General features: G+C 47.4%; 2 protein-coding genes across 2 annotated transcripts; one reads left to right on the top strand and one right to left on the bottom strand.

Moving 5' to 3' along the window:
• Positions 1 to 112: 112 nt before the first annotated feature.
• LOC123136845 (cyclase-like protein 1) lies at positions 113 to 15,185 on the top strand. Its single transcript, XM_044556355.1, has 6 exons — positions 113 to 770; positions 12,846 to 12,890; positions 13,751 to 13,823; positions 13,914 to 14,011; positions 14,177 to 14,247; positions 14,594 to 15,185. Exons 1-6 carry the CDS (start codon positions 386 to 388, stop codon positions 14,717 to 14,719), a joined length of 798 nt encoding a protein of 265 aa, XP_044412290.1. The 5' UTR covers positions 113 to 385; the 3' UTR covers positions 14,720 to 15,185.
• A 133-nt stretch (positions 15,186 to 15,318) lies between these two features.
• Positions 15,319 to 18,515, bottom strand: LOC123136842 (probable glycosyltransferase At5g03795). The gene is made up of 5 exons (XM_044556353.1): positions 18,003 to 18,515; positions 17,246 to 17,532; positions 16,517 to 16,749; positions 16,225 to 16,382; positions 15,319 to 15,848 (listed from the first exon to the last, which is right to left on the bottom strand). Exons 1-5 carry the CDS (start codon positions 18,438 to 18,440, stop codon positions 15,747 to 15,749), a joined length of 1,218 nt encoding a protein of 405 aa, XP_044412288.1. The 5' UTR covers positions 18,441 to 18,515; the 3' UTR covers positions 15,319 to 15,746.
• Between the last annotated feature and the right edge of the window lie 1,642 nt (positions 18,516 to 20,157).

Below are 20,157 nucleotides of genomic sequence, written 5' to 3'. Positions count from 1 at the left end.
GTTATACGGAGTAGTATATATCTGCAGCTACGTTTCTTGTAAAGCAGAATAAGTTGCATGCCGGTGAACATGTGTACAATCTTTTGATATGAGTTCTCATTCTTCCTCTGGGTGCACATGGATGAGTGATACATATTTGCGGGGGACTGTTTGGAAAGGCTAAATCCTGTGTTTTTCTTTTCTTTTTTGAGGATAAATCCTGTGGTTTTCAGATACCGCCCCTTTTCACTGTCCGTCATCTCGTTCTCAGCCAGCCGGCCTGAGAGAAGCTTGGTACGTGCTTGCTCCATTCATCAGCATTGTATTGACCACCAGAAATTAAGGAAGAGCTGCAACTACCAGTGACCATCACAGCCCAGAGAATCCGGAGTGAGCGCTCGGCGGCATGGCGGGCGCGCCGGCTCTCACCCTCCTCCTGCTGGTCCTCCTCCCGGCACGCCAGGCGGGCTATGCGGGCGCGGAGGCCGACGCCTGCGGGCCGGCGGCCGGAGGCGCGGCAGGCCGGCGCCATGGCCCGGGGCTGGAGGAGTACGGCGGCGGGCGCATCGTGGACATCACGCACGCGTACCGGCCGGGCATGCCGCCCGACGCGACGGCGGGCCCGCTGGTGCGGCTCAAGGAGTCGATGGAGAACGGGTCGGACTACAACTTGTCGGAGCTCCGGATGCACTGCCACATGGGCACCCACGTCGACGCGCCGGGGCACATGAACAAGGCTCACTTCGCCGCCGGTCTCGACGTCGACACGCTCGACCTAGGAGTCCTCGACGGTGAGCGTCCCTGGTTTTCTCCGATCACAACTAGGCTTTGACATTTTTTGTGAATCTCCGGCCTGCGGTCTCGCAAATACAATCACCTACGTTAATGCCCTCTTTGATTTAAAGTATTTCTAAAGGGATTTTGAAAGATTCTAATATGTAAGATATTTTTTTCTTTGATACATAAGATTGCAATTCATAGGATTCACTTGTACCACTAGTTTTGATAGGAAAAATTTCATCCACTCCAACCTCATGTGAAACATTCTATGTTTGTTCTGCGCACAATTAAATACTTATACTAATTCTATAAGATTGAAGATGACATGCCACTCTATTTCTCTATTATTTCTATTCCTGCATTTTACAAATCCTGCAAATCTAGGAGGCCCTAAATGGTTAGTTAGAGCATCTCTAATAGATCCCTCAAAAGTTGCACTTCCTTCATTTTAAAATAAGTGTCGTGTTTTTAGTTCGGAGTGTCGGGGTAACAAAATTAAGCACCAGCTACCGGATTCTCTAATGTATCAGAATTTAACTTTTAACCCTCAAAACTTTACACCATTTCACTATGGTTAGGCTAAGAGGAGCAAATGTCTTCATCTCCACTACTATTAAACAAGTGTTATGACTTCCTTATTTTAGATCCGATTGCCTACATTGCTTTAATGATGTTGTATCAATTAAAGCACCATAATTAGCAAACAAAAAGCATCATCATTAGCATTCCAAAATAGAAACATCATATCAATCAATTCAATCACCATAATTAGCATTCCAAAAAATAAGCATAGTGTCAATCAAATCACCATAACTAGCATTTCAGAAAAGAAACATTGTAACAATCAATCAAATCACCACAATTAGCATTCAAAAAAATAAACATATTATCATCAAATAACCAAACAAAAAATATCTTATCAACCAATCAAATCATCGTAATTAGCAAAAAAAATAGTAATTTGGAATGTTTTCAAACCAGTCGACCTCGTACCTAGACCACGGCCCTGTAGGACGCGAACCGTTCCACCATCAACGTCTCGCCGCCTCCGCCAATTGATGGTGTCCTGGACTAGGGGGTGATATCCACATCGGCTCTCGGTCATACGTGTTGGGCCGAGGACCCCCATGATGATTAACCAGCGGCCCACGTTTGTTGGGTCCAGGGGCGCCACCGCCAAGATAGATATCTTCCGAAGACTTGGCGCATACTTCAAGACTTAGAGGTCGTTTTCATCACGATTGCCCTGGATGTAACTGGCCTATGTGTAAGCCTTAGGCAGCTCCGGTATCTATATAAACCAATGGATGAGGACCGTAGACGACAACATCATACACATACGATCTCATGGTAGATCAACTTGTAACTTGTACTCCTTCAAAATCAATACAATCAAGCAGGAGGTATGGTGTTATCTCTCTGAGAGAGCCCAAACATGGGTAAATCCATGTGTCTCCTATTACCATCGCACCAAGGCTACTAGCACGGGACTCTTTACCCGAGATCTACTGGATTTCTAAAATTTGTATGTTGTGGGGAACTTATGCATAAATCTGAACAATGATCAATAGGAACATACAAGGGACCGGTTGAATAAAGGAAGTGTTGAGATATTGATGCTCATGATTAATGAAAAAATCAGAAATTTTAAAATGTTGGATCGTGCGTTGCACGTACATAACTACTAGTTAGTAAAAAAATTGAGGAGTCGCGCCGCCAAACCCTAGCCCACACCACCCACAAACCATTTCCATCGACGTTGCCATTGATTCGGCTCTCCACGGGCCCCGGTTCGAGCCGCTGTTGTCATGCCCCAGGGGTACCCCAACTCCACTGCGCTACAAGGCTTCCTTTCTAGGGAGCTTAGTAGATGTAGTGGTAGTGATACATCTTACTTGTAATGGACTAACCCATATGCAAGACAACATGCCATTTGTCTGGCCATGCAAAGCATGTACCATTAATGCTGAACATGGGAGAGGCTGAATCTCCGGGGCACTAATGGCTCGGTCCCTAGTGATGGAGCTTCAACGCAATTTGGGAGGGGGGTAAATGAGTCTTAAATAGAGTTGAGAGGAATCTAGTGTATTATGTTAAATTTGTCCCAAATGGTGTTAAATATTATGTGTTTGTGTAGAACTAAATTTGGTGGGGGGACATGCCCACCTTTGACCCTCACTAAGCTCTGCCACAAGTGAGTGGGGGTAATATCAAATACTTACCGGATCCAAAGGCATTACCATGAATGTAAGGCTGCCCATCTTATATTAGAAAAATTGTAGCAACCATGGAGAAAATGAAAGCCCATACATTAGCATCGACGACCATTATAAAAGAAAATTTCTCCGCAAGTGTCGGTGAACCATCGACCGTGTGTAAAAGCTATTGTTGTAACGAGTACAGAGGCAACAAGCATTCCTTTCGTGCCCTCTTTCACTCTTCTAATACTCTTTTTGATATGATTTACTTGCTCAGTCTCTTTTCGAAGTAATCCCTAGGAGAAACACCACATTTAGCACTAGCCATATCGAGTATAAATAAAGTGTACTTGATATTTACTGCTCTATAAATAGAATAAGTAAAGATTAAAGCACACGGTCTCATATCCAAGGCCTTGCCTTAAACACAAAGTGATAGTGTGTTTCTGTTAGTTATTAGTTATAATCCTTTTGTAGTTGGTCATGTTGCGGTTAGTTAATAAGTCAAGTCTTATAGGGAGTAAGCTAGTGATTCAAGTCTTTGTCTTAGGCTAGCAGTCAGTGGGTCAAGTCAAGTATTCTTAGGCTGTAAGAAAGCCACTATATGATTATGTATTAGTTCCTTTTAGCTACAAATAAAGGGGAAAGCCTAGTGAGCTGCAGTATTCGCAACACCAAAAGAGAAGCTTATGTACTTCTACATGTTTAGGGAGCGAGAGAGGGGGGGCAAGAACATGTAGTGTTTTCTCCCATGTGAACCCTTAATAAGCTAGTGGATATGTGGGTATCAAGGGCCAATATTCACATAGAATCATATGCAGGGTTACTAGCTTCCTCAACATCCATAGTGCCGCATTCTCTTCCATAGTGGTGAGTAAAGGGCAATAATCATCAGCATCAAGATCATAAGCTGAATAAACAGTATGATAGAAGTCACTACGCAGATGCCCATGACAGTCATACGTGTTGTAGCATCCAAAACAAGCATTCCTTTGGTGCCCTCTTTCATTAGTGGCATCATGCCTAGTATAGACACAATGCATAAATATGTGGTCCAGAGTGACCTGAGTTTCCTCCTCCTGGCAGCAAATGAAGCACGGATTAGTGGCATCTTGCAATCCATGTTGGAATCGACAATCAGAGGTCCATACATGGTACTAGATAGCAAGCCAGATGAATATTTTGCATTTGAGCGGCGCCCAACTCTTCCATATGCACTGGGCGGCGGGGAAGCGAATCATGTCCTGGCACATCATCTTATAAGTAGATTGCGTCAAGTACTGTCCAGTGGGACTCCATGGCCAAGAGAATAAATTAGGGGTGTTGTTGTTAAGGGAGATGACGTTGACGACCGACCATAGGTTGGAGAATTGTTGGGGACACGTGGCAATAGACCAACACCAACGTCCCTAATCCAGTTTAGACTGGTTAGGACCTCATGAGCTATTCTTTTGTTGATAAATCTCGTATTCACCTTCTCCAGTACCAGGGGTGCAATATCTGCCACAGCCGTTGATCCCGCGGTCTCTCTAGAAGAGGAGGGATTCACCATCTGCTATCTAGATATGCACAAGGCTGTCGGATATGGCCCTCGCCATATCACCATTCAACGGCGGTAGGCCTTGCCAGGGCCTGCTGGGATCCGTCCTACGATGCCATTCAGGGCTGATTATTGTGGCATCTTGATGGCGCCATGGTCGAATACTTGATCCGTTGGTTCCCCACTTCATGTCATATTTTGTTATATTGGTATAGGTCTTTCGGAAATTAATGCACTGATGCACGAAGTATTTAGATATGAGAATTACCGAGGCATTAATATATATTAGCAAATATTAGCAAAATATTAGCAAATATGAGAATTATCGGTCTATTTTGCTAATATTAGCAAAATAACTATTCTGCACATCACTTCGGTACTGCACGCTGAACAGAAGCGCACTGCATCATTTTGACGACGAGCACTGCAATAGAGACTAGTGAACTTCGCGTCAAAAAAAATTGCATGCAGTGTTTTTCTGGTACTGTTTTCGCTCTAGTTTTTTTAACTGTTTATCGGAACGAGGTGTATAATATACCGTTTTCGAGATTAGGCGCAACTTCGCCATGTTGAACACTTTTCGAGATTACTTGCGGTTTAAGAGCAGTTTCAAAAACGGCGCAGCGGACGACGAGTGGCATCGAGCATTTTTCGCGATTTCTTCTAAACCGCTTGTCGGAATGAAGCAAACGATACGCCGTTGGATAGATATCGTCGAGGCGCATCTTTTTCATATATAAATGTTTATCTAATTCATTACGGTTTAAGAGCAGTTTCAAATTTACTTAATCGCGGAACTTTGTTTTTCAAATTTTTTGAAATTTTCGGTACTGTTTTTGCTCCAGTTTTCTAACCGTTTGTCGGAACGTCTTACGTATGATACGCCGTTGGAAAGCTACGGACAAGGCGCAACTTTCATATGTTGAAATGGTTTTGAGATTCCTTACGGTTTTTAGTTAATTGTGAAAATCGTGCGGCTGACTTCGAGAGGCAGCGGCTGTTTTTTCATGAATTTTTTACGAACGGCTGGTCGGAATAATTCAAATCATACGCCGTTGGAAAGATATCGACGAGATGCAACTTTTTTATGTAGAACACTCTCTAATTCCTTACGGTTTAAGAGCAGTTTCAATTTTACCGAAAAGCGGACACTCTGTTCTTCGCGAGACCAAAAACGTCGTATGTACTGCATCGGACAGAAGAACGCATTGCTTCAGACAAAATACCGCACTGCATCAGATGGGCAAGTGCACTGCATGGTTTCTTTTTGTTTAAACATATTTTTTTCTCGGACGAGGAAAGAAGAACGCACTGCTTCAGACGAAATACCACAGTTCATTAGATGGGCAAGTGCACTGCATGGTTTTTTGTGGGACCCAAATTTTCCCAAACAAGGTAGCAAACCACATTTCTTTAGACTATAACCCGCACTTCATCAGACAAACAAGTGCACCGCATCATTTCTTTTTTGTGGGACATAAATTTTCCTAAACAAGGTAGCAAACCGCACTTCTTTAGACTAAAACCGGCACTTCATCGGACGGACAAGTGCACTGCATGATTTATTTTTTGTGGGATGTAAATTTTTCCAAACGAGGTGAAATGCACTTCATGTCAAGCATTGGTGAACCGCAATCCTATGAAAATTGAACCTCGAGCCTACTGTAAACGGGCCGCGACACTACTGAAAATGAGCTTCTTTTGAGATGTTAACTGCACTGCATAATGCACTCATCAACTAGAAAAACGACATTTGAGTACCCCACTAGTTAACTACACTGCATGATGCATAACCATTTTTCCACTACTTAACGACATTTTGAGTACTCTCCGCACTGCAGCATCGCACGGCCTAAACTGCACGCGTGTCGTCCTATCCACTGCTCGCCCCCAGAGCCAGTGAACTGCAAGGCGATGGCGTCGCCGGCAAACTGCACAAAAACAAAATCTGATCAAAAAGCAGATTTCCAAACCGCACTTTCTTTTTATCACCCCACTGAATTGAACTGCATCACAACAATTACTTTTTTACAATTTAGATGCAACAAAATACGAACTAAAAAGGAGAGCAAAGATGTGCGCCAAACTACACCACGCATCAAAAGTTTGACAAAATGAGCCGCACGGTGTGCCCAATCCTGACGGTTGGTGGAAGCAGCGGTCTACCGGGAGGTTGAGGTCGACCGAATCCATGGCATGGCGGCCGATCCAGTATGAGAGCGGAGGACGGAGGCGGGGGTGCCCTGCTCCGAGGATACGACTACACTGCTCGCCGGATCCGGACATCGATAACATGAAGGAAGGGGACGATGATCATGGTCACCCATGGGGAGTTGCATCCCACCACCACACACCCCTAACGGCTGAGGTCCGGCGGGCCGCGCGTGGCATGGCGCGCAGGCCTGGTTGCCCGGATCCAGGGCGTGCAGTCAGGAGGGGCAGCACGGGATGGACGGCGATGGAGGATGGTGGTTGGGGCAACACGAGATGCACTGAACCGCATGCACTCACCGGACGCACTGCACGCACGCGGTCGTTCAAACTGCATGGCGGCGCTGTCCATGAGCTGCACCGCCACCGAGCTGCACCACGAGTGCCACCAAACGGCAGAGAGTCCCCTCGCCCAGGAGCCACCGGAGGCATGCGCGACCTCGACCCATCAGCCGTCTAGTCCAGGATGGGGAGGAGGTGGGACGGCGGAGCTGGCCCGGCAGCAGCGGCGCGGGTCCAGGCGGGACGTGATTGTGATGCCCCTGATTCAATCGTACACTAATCATGCACGCAAACGTGTACGATCAAGATCAGGGACTCACGGGAAGATATCACAACACAACTCTAAAACATAAATAAGTCATGCAAGCATCATAATACAAGCCAGGGGCCTCGAGGGCTCGAATACAAGTGCTCGATCATAGACGAGTCAGCGGAAGCAACAATATCTGAGTACAGACATAAGTTAAACAAGTTTGCCTTAAGAAGGCTAGCACAAACTGGGATACAGATCGAAAGAGGCGCAGGCCTCCTGCCTGGGATCCTCCTAAACTACTCCAGGTCGTCATCAGCGGGCAGCACGTAGTAGTAGGCACCTCCAGTGTAGTAGGGGTCGTCATCGACGGTGGCGTCTGGCTCCTGGACTCCAACATCTGGTTGCGACAACCAGAAAGAAAGGAAAGGGGAAAAAGGGGGGAGAAAGCAACCGTGAGTACTCATCCAAAGTACTCGCAAGCAAGGAACTACACTACATATGCATGGGTATATGTGTAAGGAGGCCATATCAGTGGACTGAACTGCAGAATGCCAGAATAAGAGGGGGATAACTAATCCTGTCGAAGACTACGCTTCTCGCAGCCACCGTCTTGCATCAAGTAGAAGAGAGTAGATTGAAGTCCTCCAAGTAGCATCTCCAAATAGCATCTCATAGCATAATCCTACCCGACGATCCCCTCCTCATATCCCTGAGGTAGAGCGACCACCGGTTGTATCTGGCACTTGGAAGGGTGTGTTTTATTAAGTATCCGGTTCTAGTTGTCATAAGGTCAAGGTACAACTCCAAGTCGTCCTGTTACCGAAGATCACGGCTATTCGAATAGATTAACTTCCCTGCAGGGGTGCACCACATAACCCAACACGCTCGATCCCATTTGGTCGGACCCACTTTCCTGGGTCATGCCCGGCCTCAGAAGATCAACACGTCGCAGCCCCACCTAGGCAAAACAGAGAGGCCAGCACGCCGGTCTAAACCTAAGCGCACAGGGGTCTGGGCCCATCGCCCATAGCACACCTGCACGTTGCGTGGGCGGCCGGAAGCAGAACTAGCCCCCTTAATACAAGAGCAGGCTTACGTTCCAATCCAGCGCGCGCCGCTCCGTCGCTGACGTCTGAAGTTCTTCGGTTGATACCACGACGTCGGGATACCCATAACTACTGCCGCGTAGATGGTTAGTGCATATAGGCTCGTAGCCAACTCAGATCAAATACCAAGATCTCGTTAAGCGTGTTAAGTGTCCGCGAACGCCGAACAGGGCCAGGCCCACCTCTCTCCTAGGCGGTCTCAACCTGCCCTGTCGCTCCGCCACAAAGATCCACACAGAGGGCCGTCGGGACAAAGGTCCTTTCAGCCCCCAATCCGTGAATCACTCGCGGGTACTCTTCGAGCTGACCCGACTTTAGTCACCATCTGTATAGTATGTATGTATGTATAGTATATACCCGTGATCACCTCCCGAGTGATCACGGCCCAATAGTATAGCAAGGCAGACTGACAAGAATGTAGGGCCAATGATGATAAACTAGCATCCTATACTAAGCATTTAGGATTGCAGGTAAGGTATCAACAGGTGTAGCAACAATGCCAGGCTATGCATCAGAATAGGATCAACGGAAAGCAGTAACATGCTACACTACTCTAATGCAAGCAGTATAGAGTAGAATAGGCGATATCTGGTGATCAAGGGGGGGCTTGCCTGGTTGCTCTGGCAAGAAGGAGGGGTCGTCAACTCCGTAGTCGAACTGGGCAGCAGCAGCGTTGGTCTCGTAGTCTACCGGAGAGAAGAGGGGGAATAAACAATGAATACAATGCAAACAAATGCATATCGATGCATGACATGACAAGTAACGATGTTAGGTGTGCCCAATCGCGGTAGTAGGTGATACCGATGAAGGGGGGAAACATCCGGGAAAGTATTCCCGGGGTTTCGCGTTTTCGGACAGATGAACCAGAGGGGGAAAGTTGTGTGTTTGGTATGTTAGAGGTGTGTGGTGGACGAACGGGCTGCGTATCCGGGTTCGTCTCGTCGTTCTGAGCAACTTTCATGTTGAAAATATTTTAATCCGAGTTACAGATTAAAAGATATGATTTTCTAAAGATTTTATTAATTTCTGAAATTTAATTAATTATTTAATTAATTCGAAATGGATTTATGACGTCAGCATGACGTCGTGCTGACGTCAGCAGTCAGCGTTGACCATTTGACCTGGTCAACCTGACATGTGGGTCCCGTGGGACCCACCTGTCATACACTGTTAGGTTTAATTAGGGTTTAGTTTAATCCTAATTACAGTTTAATTAAAATTAACTAGTTAATTAAATTAATTAAACCGGATTAATTAACTTAATTAATTCATTAGTTAATTAATTAATTAATAATTAATTTTATTAATCATTTTTATTTTTATTTAATAATTTTATTTTTTTTAATTCTCCTTTTAAAAAAACCGTTCTAGGGTGGGGCCAACTTGTCATAGGGCCAATGGCCTTATCGGCCATGGGTGCTAACGGGCGCTGGGCGCTGGGCGCCGCCGGAATGCAGGGGCCGATGTGCGGGCGGCTGCCGTGGGCGACGGCCGGTGGCGGCGTCAGGAGGCGGAGCCGGGAGGGCCACTAGGCGACGTCGTGGCCTCGCGGGGCACCGGCGCGCGGCAGCAGAGGCCGGTGCGGTGCGGCCCGGTGCGAGGCACCACGGCGAGCAGGAGTGGGGAGCGCGGGGCGCGGCCAGTGCGAGCGCGCGCACGATGGCGCGGGACGCGACCGGCGCGTGCGGTGGAGGTCAAGGCCGGGCTTGGTCGACGCGGGTGTGCGGCCAGGGCGCGCGTGGGCGATGGCCACCGCGGGGCGCAGGAGCCGAGACGGGGCGGACGGCGCGCGGCGCACGCCGTCGGGCGCGGCGACTGGGTGCGGACGTCGCCGGCGACAGAGGGGAAAGGGAGGAGAGGAGCTCACGGGGAGGGACGCGTAGGGTCTCGGGAGCGAGCTCGGGGGAGGTTGGGGAGGCCGTCGGGGACGAGCGGGCGACGGGGAGCAGGCCGGCGGGGTAGGAGCTCCGGGCGGCGGCGTCGTTCCACGGCGAGGAGGACGGGGGCAGGACGGGGCGCGGCGCCGTTATCCTCCCGATCCAATCGGGAGGGAGGGGGGAGAGTGGATGCGAGTGGGGGGTGGCTAGGGTTTCGGGGTCTCACCCGGGGGGAAATAAGGAGAGAGGGGGTGGGTTTGCCAGGCGGCCCGGTGGCCTGCTGGGCCGAAGCCCAGTGGGGGGGAAGGGGGTGTTCTCTTTTTTTATTGGTTTTCTGTATTTCTTTCCTTTTGTATTTTCTTTTATTTTTTCTTTTCTGTTTAAATCATTTAATCCATTTAGCCATTTTATAAAAATATGACTGTTGCACTATAATTACCTTTGTAATATTCGTCAACCACCGAACAATTTTATTTTAATTTTTGAAAACTTTTATTGTTTTCATCAATTTGAATTTTGAATTTGAACGGTTTCGAATTATTGCGAGGATAGCAACAGTAATCGGGATGACGTGCCATGATTAGCGTGGGATTACTGTAGCAAGATTATCCGGGCGTTACAGTGATGGAGGTGGATCCCACCGGATCTAGCACAGGGAGAGGTCGATGTGGCGGGGCGACCGCCATGGATGGGGAGGAGGCAGTGGTGCTGGTGGGAGGGGGTGGACCGGAGGAGCTGGATCCAGCGGCGGGGCGTCGCGGAGGACCGGTGCGGCATGGATCCGGCGACGAGGTGTTGCGGGAGCCGCAGCGGCCTTGGTCTGGTGGCGGGTCGTCGCGGCCGCGGGGGGGCTGATCCGGGGCGCGCTCGCCATGGCGGCCCGGGAGAAAAGGTGGGACGTGGGGGGTGCCGCTCGGATCGAGTGCCCCTGCCGGCCGCCGCGGGGATGTGGGGAGTGGAAGGCGGGGTGGGTTGACGAAGGTCGTCGTGGGGACTAGGGGGTGCGGCGGCGTGCAGAGAAGGTGAGGACGTGGGGAGGGGTGGTTAGTTTTTTTCCTTCGGATATGCGTGGTTAGAACGGTTCGGCTGGCTGTGTACTGCGCGTCCGGGGGTGTTAGCAGAATAAGCCCCAGGTGTGCAGAATAAGGTCTTAAGGGGGTGTTATCATAATAGACTCACCCTCTATGTGTGTGTGTGTGTGTATTTGGAAAAGGAGGATGACCCCCGGTCTCTGCATCTGGGAGATGCATGCGGCCATTTTATTAATTATTCTCGAGGACCTTACAAAGTAGAACAATAATATGTCTGAATCCGCCCATCTTGACAACATCTGCCGCTATTCCTATCCAAATGATGAAGAGGTGCAAGCTGGGCCACATACCCAGACCTCTCACCTAAGCCTAACATCTAAAGTCGGAGGCCCCGACCGAGCCATCTGCCAGGTCCGGGACTCAAACATGTCCGACGCACTCACATGTTTCATCGCCGCCATCTTCCATTGGTCCATCTTTAGAGCAGATTGAGGTGACAACCTTGGCAGGTCCTCCGCCATCGACACCACCACGACGCCAAACGATGACCTTCACCTACGTGAGCCTTGGCAGGTCCTCCGCCATTAACACCACCATGACGTCAGCCGACGACCTCCACCTACGCGAGTCCATCTCCAAGCAACGAACTAATCCATGCTAGGATAGGGCCGCACCACCGCCGTCGCCCACCACCCACAAGCGCCACCCAACCCCAAGGTTCCCAAAGCGGCGCCGATGCCTCCAAGGAGGGGAACGGTGCCCTCAGGCGTCGTCGTCGGCGCGGCCGGTCATGGCCGGCCAGGGATTTCGCTCGGACTAGATCCCCGCCACCAGCAGCGCCTCCTGTACAAGCTGGCCCGCACGCCGAACAGGGAAGGAGGGGACGCGCCAGATCACGCGCACCGGCCGCCGCAGAAGCCGTCGCCGGCCGCCAACGACCACTGGATCCCGCCGCCTGCGCGGCCGAGACACCAGATCCACCGCCCGCACGGCTACTAGCCGGCCGTGCCTTGCCAATGGAGTCGCCGCTCCAGATCCGGGGTTCCCCATGCATAAGCAGGGCAACCGAGGCCCCGCCGCCACCATCCTTGGCGCCCCGGGCTTGCCTGGCGGCTGCGAGGAAGGGAAGAGGGGGGTGAGGAGGAGGGGCGGCTAGGGTTGGGAGGAGGGAGGTGCAGGATTAGCTACAATCAATTATACATGCAATAGTCTTTGAAATTTGAATACACACACTTCAAATCTTGGGCTCACAATTGAGCCCCTCTCTCGGAGAACTCTAGGTGCCAATTCATATGGGCAACGCGACAATCGATTTTCTTGTAGTTGATGTTCTCTGATCCGGAGTACTCCCTCCGTTGCAAAATAGATGACTCAACTTTGTACTAAAGTTAGTTCAAAGCTGAGTCATCTATTTTGGAACGGAGGGAGTAGCTGTGAAAGAGGCTCCTCTCAAGAGAAGATAATTATATCGCCAAATGCCCTCTGTATATTTTTTGACCCAAAGATTTCCCTGCCTGACTTACATTAAAATTGGCATGGTACTTATGAATGATTTATTAACGGTCCACGTATTCTTGTTTCTGGACAGGTCCTGCCTTACTGGTCGATGTTCCAAGACACACAAATATAACAGGTAGGGCCTGGGGATGTGCTCTCTCTTCTTTTACAAGGAGACCAGCTCCTCCATTGGATCATCGATGATGAATCACCCTGCTAATGAACTTCTTATATCATGTCACAAGATTAATTTAACATGGCATTCGAGATACATGTGCATTACTAATATGGTGCCGTATTCAGATATCGGTTACTTCATTTTCCTTTACGGTGGTTTGTCACAAATTCGATATGCATTTACCAACATCGGCACTTCGAAAAAATAAATGGAAAGTGATAATATCCTCATTAAAAATATTAATTCACATCCATGCTGCCTGGTATTTGGTATATGATGCCACCATTAATTCTACGCAGCTGAAGCAACGGAATCACTAAGGGCTTCTTTGATTTGCAAGATATTTAAAATAAAAGGATAGGAAAAACACATGATTTTAGAGTGTTATGTACACATGAAACCTATAGGTATGGAAAACCACATGAATTAACACCAAAGAGTGTTTGATACCTCTGTTTTTAAGGCGTCCCGCCTTGGACGCTTAGGCGACGCTTAGGCGATAAGGCGCCCCGCCAGCGCCTTACAAATATGCCCGCCGTAGGCGCTTAGGCGTCCGCCTTAGGCGCTTAGGCGTCGCCTAGGCGATAAGGCGCCCCCCCCAGCGCCTTAGATCGCCTTACCGCCTTAAAAACATAGTTTGATACACCGCAGGAAAACAATGGACGTAGAAAAATGAGGTTTGGGTGTATGTAAACTTTCCTCCAAAATGAACTGCAAAGGCTTCCTTAGGAAAAATTCCTCAGGGTCCTATTCCTGTGAATCAAATGACCTACATAGGAAAATTCATAAGGATTCTATTCCCCTCTAACTCTATGCAGCTGAAGCAATGGAATCCCTAAATATACCAAAAGGTGTTCGTCGAGTTCTCTTCAGGACATTGAACACAGACAGGTATTGGCCTCTTTGAAGGGCACATATTCAAGTAGATAATATATTTTTCACCATGTCATTACTACATGCATGCAAGCAAATGATCTGTAGGGGGCTCATGTGGAAGCAAGGAGGTGATATGAGTTTTGTTGGATTTACGGAGGATGGTGCACAGTGGTTAGTTGACAACACCGACATCAAACTTGTTGGTAAGTAAACAGGAGCTGTACTTGTATTGCACCAAATTTGTAAGAACCTTGTGAAACTGTGAACTGCCTAGGTTCAGTTAGTTCATGACCTTTTCGCTGGTGGATCAATATATGCATACCTTATCTGATGTGAACTTAACATGGTGATATTGGCAAATTATGCAGGGATTGACTATATATCAGTTGCTTCATTTGACCACTTGATCACTGCCCATGTGGCCTTCTTCAAAAATGCGGTAAGATGTGCCCTTTCATGGCCCCAAAAAGAAACCCATGTGAAATTGAAGCCACCAGTTATAACCTCGTAGTTTTGCACCAGCCTCTGGTCATATGCTGCTTATTCCCCAAGTCTGACAACATGTTAGTACAACATTGCATGTTGACAAGTTGATCAAAGTCTTGGTCCCACCAATTCCTTACTGATCAACCTCTTTGGGGGACCCAATGCTTGCTTACGCTATTTTAATGCTCTTCCGAAGACATTTCACATATCAGTGACGAAGAACACAAATAACTTGCCTTCTTAGAGACAGCATCGTTGATCGAAAGTGTCGGTTGTTTTACTTTACTTTGTTCTGTCAGGATATCATCCCAGTCGAAGCCCTGAAACTAGACAACATCAACACTGGACTATACATGCTGCACTGCTTACCTCTAAGACTGGTTGGCTCCGAGGGTTCACCAATCAGGTGCATTCTTATCAAGTGATCACTTGGCGGCTGCTCTTGCCAAAGGCTGCAATGTATCATGCCCACAGATGCTACACCCTAGCTAATGTCTTGATGCACAGTCCATAACCGTAAAAATAAAATGCCTGATGTCATGTATATAAGTCTGTACTGCCAAATCAACATTCCAATTTAGCATTACTAGAAATCAACAATGAACTTGTAGACTCATGGCAGTCTGGTTGCTCTGCCACTGCCACGCTGTAACCCATGTTGAACCACAGGAGTTCAGCAACTTTCAAGTACATGTTGGCATGTTGCACTCAAGCAATTTCTGCAATATTTTCACTTAACATGCCTATGATGAAATCTGTTAGTGCTACTACCATTGCTGATACATTGAATGCTTACCGTATGAGTTCTCATGTTTCCTCTGGGTACACATGGATGATAGTATTACAAAAGTAACATGAATACTGTCATGCACAGCCATATTAGCCCCCGGGTAAAATGACACAAGTCATTTTTTCTGATGCTAGCATGTCAATCTGACATGTCTCTGCATTTACCATCTCATCCGTAATAATCATATATCATACATTACATTATACGAGTAGAGTAGTTGGATCATGTCTCACAGGAGCAAAAAGAGGTGATCATGTCAATCTAATATATCTTTGGATGCTTACTATCTCATCAGTAACAGCGTACATTACTTTACAAGAGTAGGTGCAAAATTTGTATAAGCATAAGCAATTACTCAGGCAGATCAATATATAGCAAAGCAAACTACAAAAGCAATGCCACAGAAAGGACTCAAATATGGGGGGAACCAACTAACCGAAGAATGGCTAATGAATCTAATAACTACAACACAATTTTTGCGATATCGTCGATTGCCAACTTTTCTATGTAGATGTTTTCCTTGCACCAATGACCCGTCCAGCTACTAACTACAAGAGCGAAGAACAGAGGCCGTACTTGGTATATCACAAGCAGGTAGACCTATAACATCATTCTGATGGATCACGCCATTATGTTGCAAATAGTGACCGTGAAGTCTTGAGTTAGTACTTGATCACATGATGCCGCAGCCACAGCTCATACATAACCATGTGGAATGCATCATAAGGAACAGGAGGTGAGTGCCATACAAAGTGTTTCTGAACCTGCAATCCCAACTTAACATATTAGTATCGGACCACACTAGAACTTTGATAACCATTTACTACAGAAAAAAATAAAATAGCCAAATCAAAGGTTCCACTACTCAGTTCTTCATTCTTGTTTTTTCAGATTCAACGGCTCAAGTCTAATGATAAGACAGGTGACACATTAGAATCTCGACCAACGAACAAAGCTCTTGTTACTTTATACCCTGATCTTCTACATTATTTTCCATCACAATAAGATTCAATATTTAACATCATCCTTCAGATCATGAATAACTACTCTATCTTGTAGATAAAGGAAGATGAATGCATAAACCGGAAGTTTTAAAATGACAAAATCACCTACTCACTTATTTACTCAAAAGATGCATACCTGAACTAAAGATTTGTGCAATGCAACAAATTCTTGCTGTGATATAGATTTCAGGATACTCTTTAGTTCATATACGTCGCGCTCCTTAAGTACAACCGCGAACTTTCTCCAGTCAAGAACATCATTGAAAGGCAAATCATAGTAGTCCGACAAAATAACTAAAAGGACACAATAGAATTAATTAGAAAATAATAATATGGGAATCACTAAAAAAATTGAGCACCCATGAAAGGGGAATAACAATAAGGAATGGTCATGGGTGCCATGTATTTTGCATGTCAAAAATACTAACCAGGGACACAGCCATAGTGTATTGAATCAGATATACGAGCACTATTAACTTGAGAGCCACCAGGGCAGATACAGAACTTAGTACGGTAGAACTGCTTCTGATAAACTAGCTCTCCAATAGCTCTATTAATCCGATTATTGCTAATAGCAAGCTCTGTATCATTCTCCCAGACTCGTGCCAAAATAACTCGTATTTTCGAGTTGCGATGACCAGCCCAAAATCCAAGATTTGTCCTGTTTTCCATTGCAAAAGAAGCAATTTAAGATATAGATATAGCAAGAGTGCAGATAGATGTTTACACTGCAGTGGTGACCAGTTTATCGCTATCAATTACGAGCAATTTCCGAATTCCAGTATGCACTAGAAGAAAACATTTATCACACCTTAAAATCATGTGCACAAATAAATCAGATTCAAAGAGTATTCAATGCATAAATAAGGAGACAGTTGGGTAAATAAGAGTCTGTGTTTCACAAAATTTCTGACACAAAACAGATATCATTTCGCAAGAGGCTATAGTTATTAGAGTCATATTGGAAGGCACCAGGCCACTAAATCTAGCCAAAAAAAAAAGCTACTCAAGAGTTCCAAACAGTTAAGTACTATGAATTTCTGACGTGTTTCAATGAAATAAAAACTAGCATACAGAATTATTTTTCTTTTATATCACATATAGAGGCCCTTATAATTACATTATATAGCTCAACAAATAGGAAGTGCCATCTCAACCTGTTTTCAATGTCATTCCCTCCTTCAGGTAGAGCAAATGGCTGTAATACTTGAGGCAGAGCAACATCCTTATGAGGTATAAAGTCAACATTATAGCTTGGCGAGCAGACAGCTCTAATAGAGTTCTTCACCATGAACGGAAGTCCTTCGAACGCCCTCACGCCTACATCATGGCATGCGACAAAGAAGTGGTCCGCTCCTAGTGTGCGGTTCCAATAAGGGTACTTGCTTATCAAGCCTTCAACATAATCCTTAACTATCATTGTCATATTTTCATATGAAGTACCCTGCAACACTAAAAAAGATGCATGTAAATAATTATCAGAGCAATTCAATCACAAGACAAGAAGAACAACACACACAAAATAACTAGCATGTGAAATTCAAGTCACTTCTGGTCATACAGCTGTTCGCTGAACTTTAAAAAGAACAGTTCAACCATGGCTATCATAAGAAAGAATATTTTTCCATTACTTTTGTGGGCAAGCAAGTTGAAACACCGAACATCTTACGTCAGACTAATATAGCCAACCAAGTCAAATAGCATCTCTACAACATCGTTCTACTTTTGCTTTAGCTGTGATCTGTGTAGGCATTAACTAACATACCATGAGAATCCATATTACTTCAGAGTTTGACAATGTGCCTAGCTCGCCAGCCACACAGTAGTACCGAGTATACCAAGAACAGTACAATACTGTAGGAGTCATAATGCGATAAAACGAGCAGTAGGGTTAAAGAGAGTGCAGGGAGGGACCTTGCCGCGCATCTTGTGGGGCGAGATGGGGACGAAGAAGAGGTCGGCCTTGTCGGGGTCTTCGGTGCGAAAGCGGCTCTCCCGAATGTTCTGGAAGAAGTATCCCTCGCTGGCGTACTTGCCCGTGAGCTTCCGGGGCGTCTGGTAGAAGGTCTTGGGGTCGCCGTCCGGGTAGATGTAGACCTTGAAGCTCCGCTCCATCTCCGCGTACCCCGCCGCGAACGCCTCGGGAGAGTGGTAGACCGACGGGAGCGACGCCGGCGGAGGAGAGGAGAGCGGGAGGCGGCGGGGTTCATCTAGGGGGAGGGAGGGGGGCGCGGCGGGGCGGAGCGAGCGGAGGGAGAGGAAGGATATAGAGAAGAGAGCTACCACGGCGAGGAGGAGGAGCGCGCGGGGGAGGGGCGAGGAAGCGCCGGCGCCGGCGAGGCGGCCGGCCATCGCCGGAGGTGAGGATGTGAGTGGAGCGAGGGAGTGATGCGGGGTGCGGATTGAAAGGGAACGGCGACTCGAGGGTGTTTTCTGCAACAAAGAGGCCGTTTAGATCTTCTGCGATCCTTTTGTTTTCCTAAAGACTTATTTATGTCCTGATCGATCTCAAGCGTTGGTTTCTGGATAAACGGCTCTCAGTTTGTGCACGTTGTCATCAATATTCTTGGTACACCACAGCAAGCAAGCCAAAGAAAAAGTACTGTATGTGCGTGTAAGAGCATCTTCAAAGGGTTATGTAAAACAACGACCTTCAACAAATGGTGTATCTTTATTTGGTGCCGAAAATTTTGCAGTTGTCCCAAATTTTAACTCCAAGTGACATATATTTGCAACACCACTAGCAGCTGCCCTAGAAACAAAAACGAACCGCCACTGTGAACTTTCACCATTGTTGCGTCCCCTCACCCTGCATCCACGCCGACCACCATGAAGCCTCTCACCCCATACCACTCCTAAATGATCTATGTCGCGGCCGCCCCGACCCCTCTAAGCTGGCTACACGGTTGTGCCATCCCACCCCGCTCCTCGCTGTCGTCTGTCGTGGTCATCGAGCTTGTGCCGCCATCCATGAGCACCGCTCATCGTCGTCCCCGAGCTCCTGCCATCATCCCTAAACTACTCCGCCACCAAAGTCCGCTATCACCGTCGCCGTCCCTGTTGAGCTCCTTCCTGTCATTGGCTCCGCCTCCAATGAGAGATCATCATGTTTCACACGGTTCTCAAATTTTAGGGCATTACTTTTACATTATTTAAATGGTCCCGATAACTGCCACACGTGTGGTGTATCGGGTAGTTGTGCCACACGCCTCGTGTGGCATGGACAGCAACCAGCCCACACACCTACGTGTGGGCAAAACAACTAATGCCCACACACCTTTTTTTCCCTCCCGAACCCTCTCACACGTGTGCGTGTGGGCGAAGTTGATAACCTCCACACGTCCGTATGTCAGGCCTCGTACCCTCCTGGTCCCGCACGCCACGCGTGACGCCCACCGCGCGCCCGCAGTTGCCATGGTCCAGACCCTCGTCCATGTTCGTTTAACTGCAGTTGCCATGTCGCTGAACTACGGTTGCCATGTCGGACAACTGCAGTTGTCATGGTTGCTCAACTGCAGTTGCCATGTATGGTCTGATCTAATGTAGTTGCCATGATTTCATAACTTTAGGAGTTGCCACATACTAACATTAGGCAGTTGAGAGAGTTGCCATGTGCTCACAAGCATGCTAGGGCAGTTGCCATGTAAAAAGGAAGAGTTGCCATCTGCTTACGTGCACGTTAGGGCAGTTGCCATGTACATGCACGTTGGGGCAGTTGCCATGTACCATGCAAAAACACATGGCAACTCGGTAAAAGAGAGTTGCCATCTGCTTACTTGCACACTATGCAGTTGCCGTGTACCCTGCAAAAACACATGGCAATTCGGGTAAAAACAGAGAGTTACCACCTGCTTATAAAGCACACTAGGGGCAGTTGCCATGTGCGCTGCAAAAATACATGGCAACTAGCAGCTTGGGTGTGGGAGAGGAGACGGGCGTGTGGACGAGATGGCAAATGCCCACACACTAGCCCTTGTGTGTGCGTGCAAAGTGGCGTGTGGCGCGAACTGCTGAACGCCCACACACCAGCTGTAACGCCCGGATAATCATGCTACAGTAATCTCACGTT

Source organism: Triticum aestivum, chromosome 6B (genome assembly GCF_018294505.1).
Source record: "Triticum aestivum cultivar Chinese Spring chromosome 6B, IWGSC CS RefSeq v2.1, whole genome shotgun sequence".
NCBI lineage: Eukaryota > Viridiplantae > Streptophyta > Magnoliopsida > Poales > Poaceae > Triticum > Triticum aestivum.
Note: the sequence above shows the minus strand (reverse complement) of the source record. Positions and strands in the feature narration are given on the sequence as shown.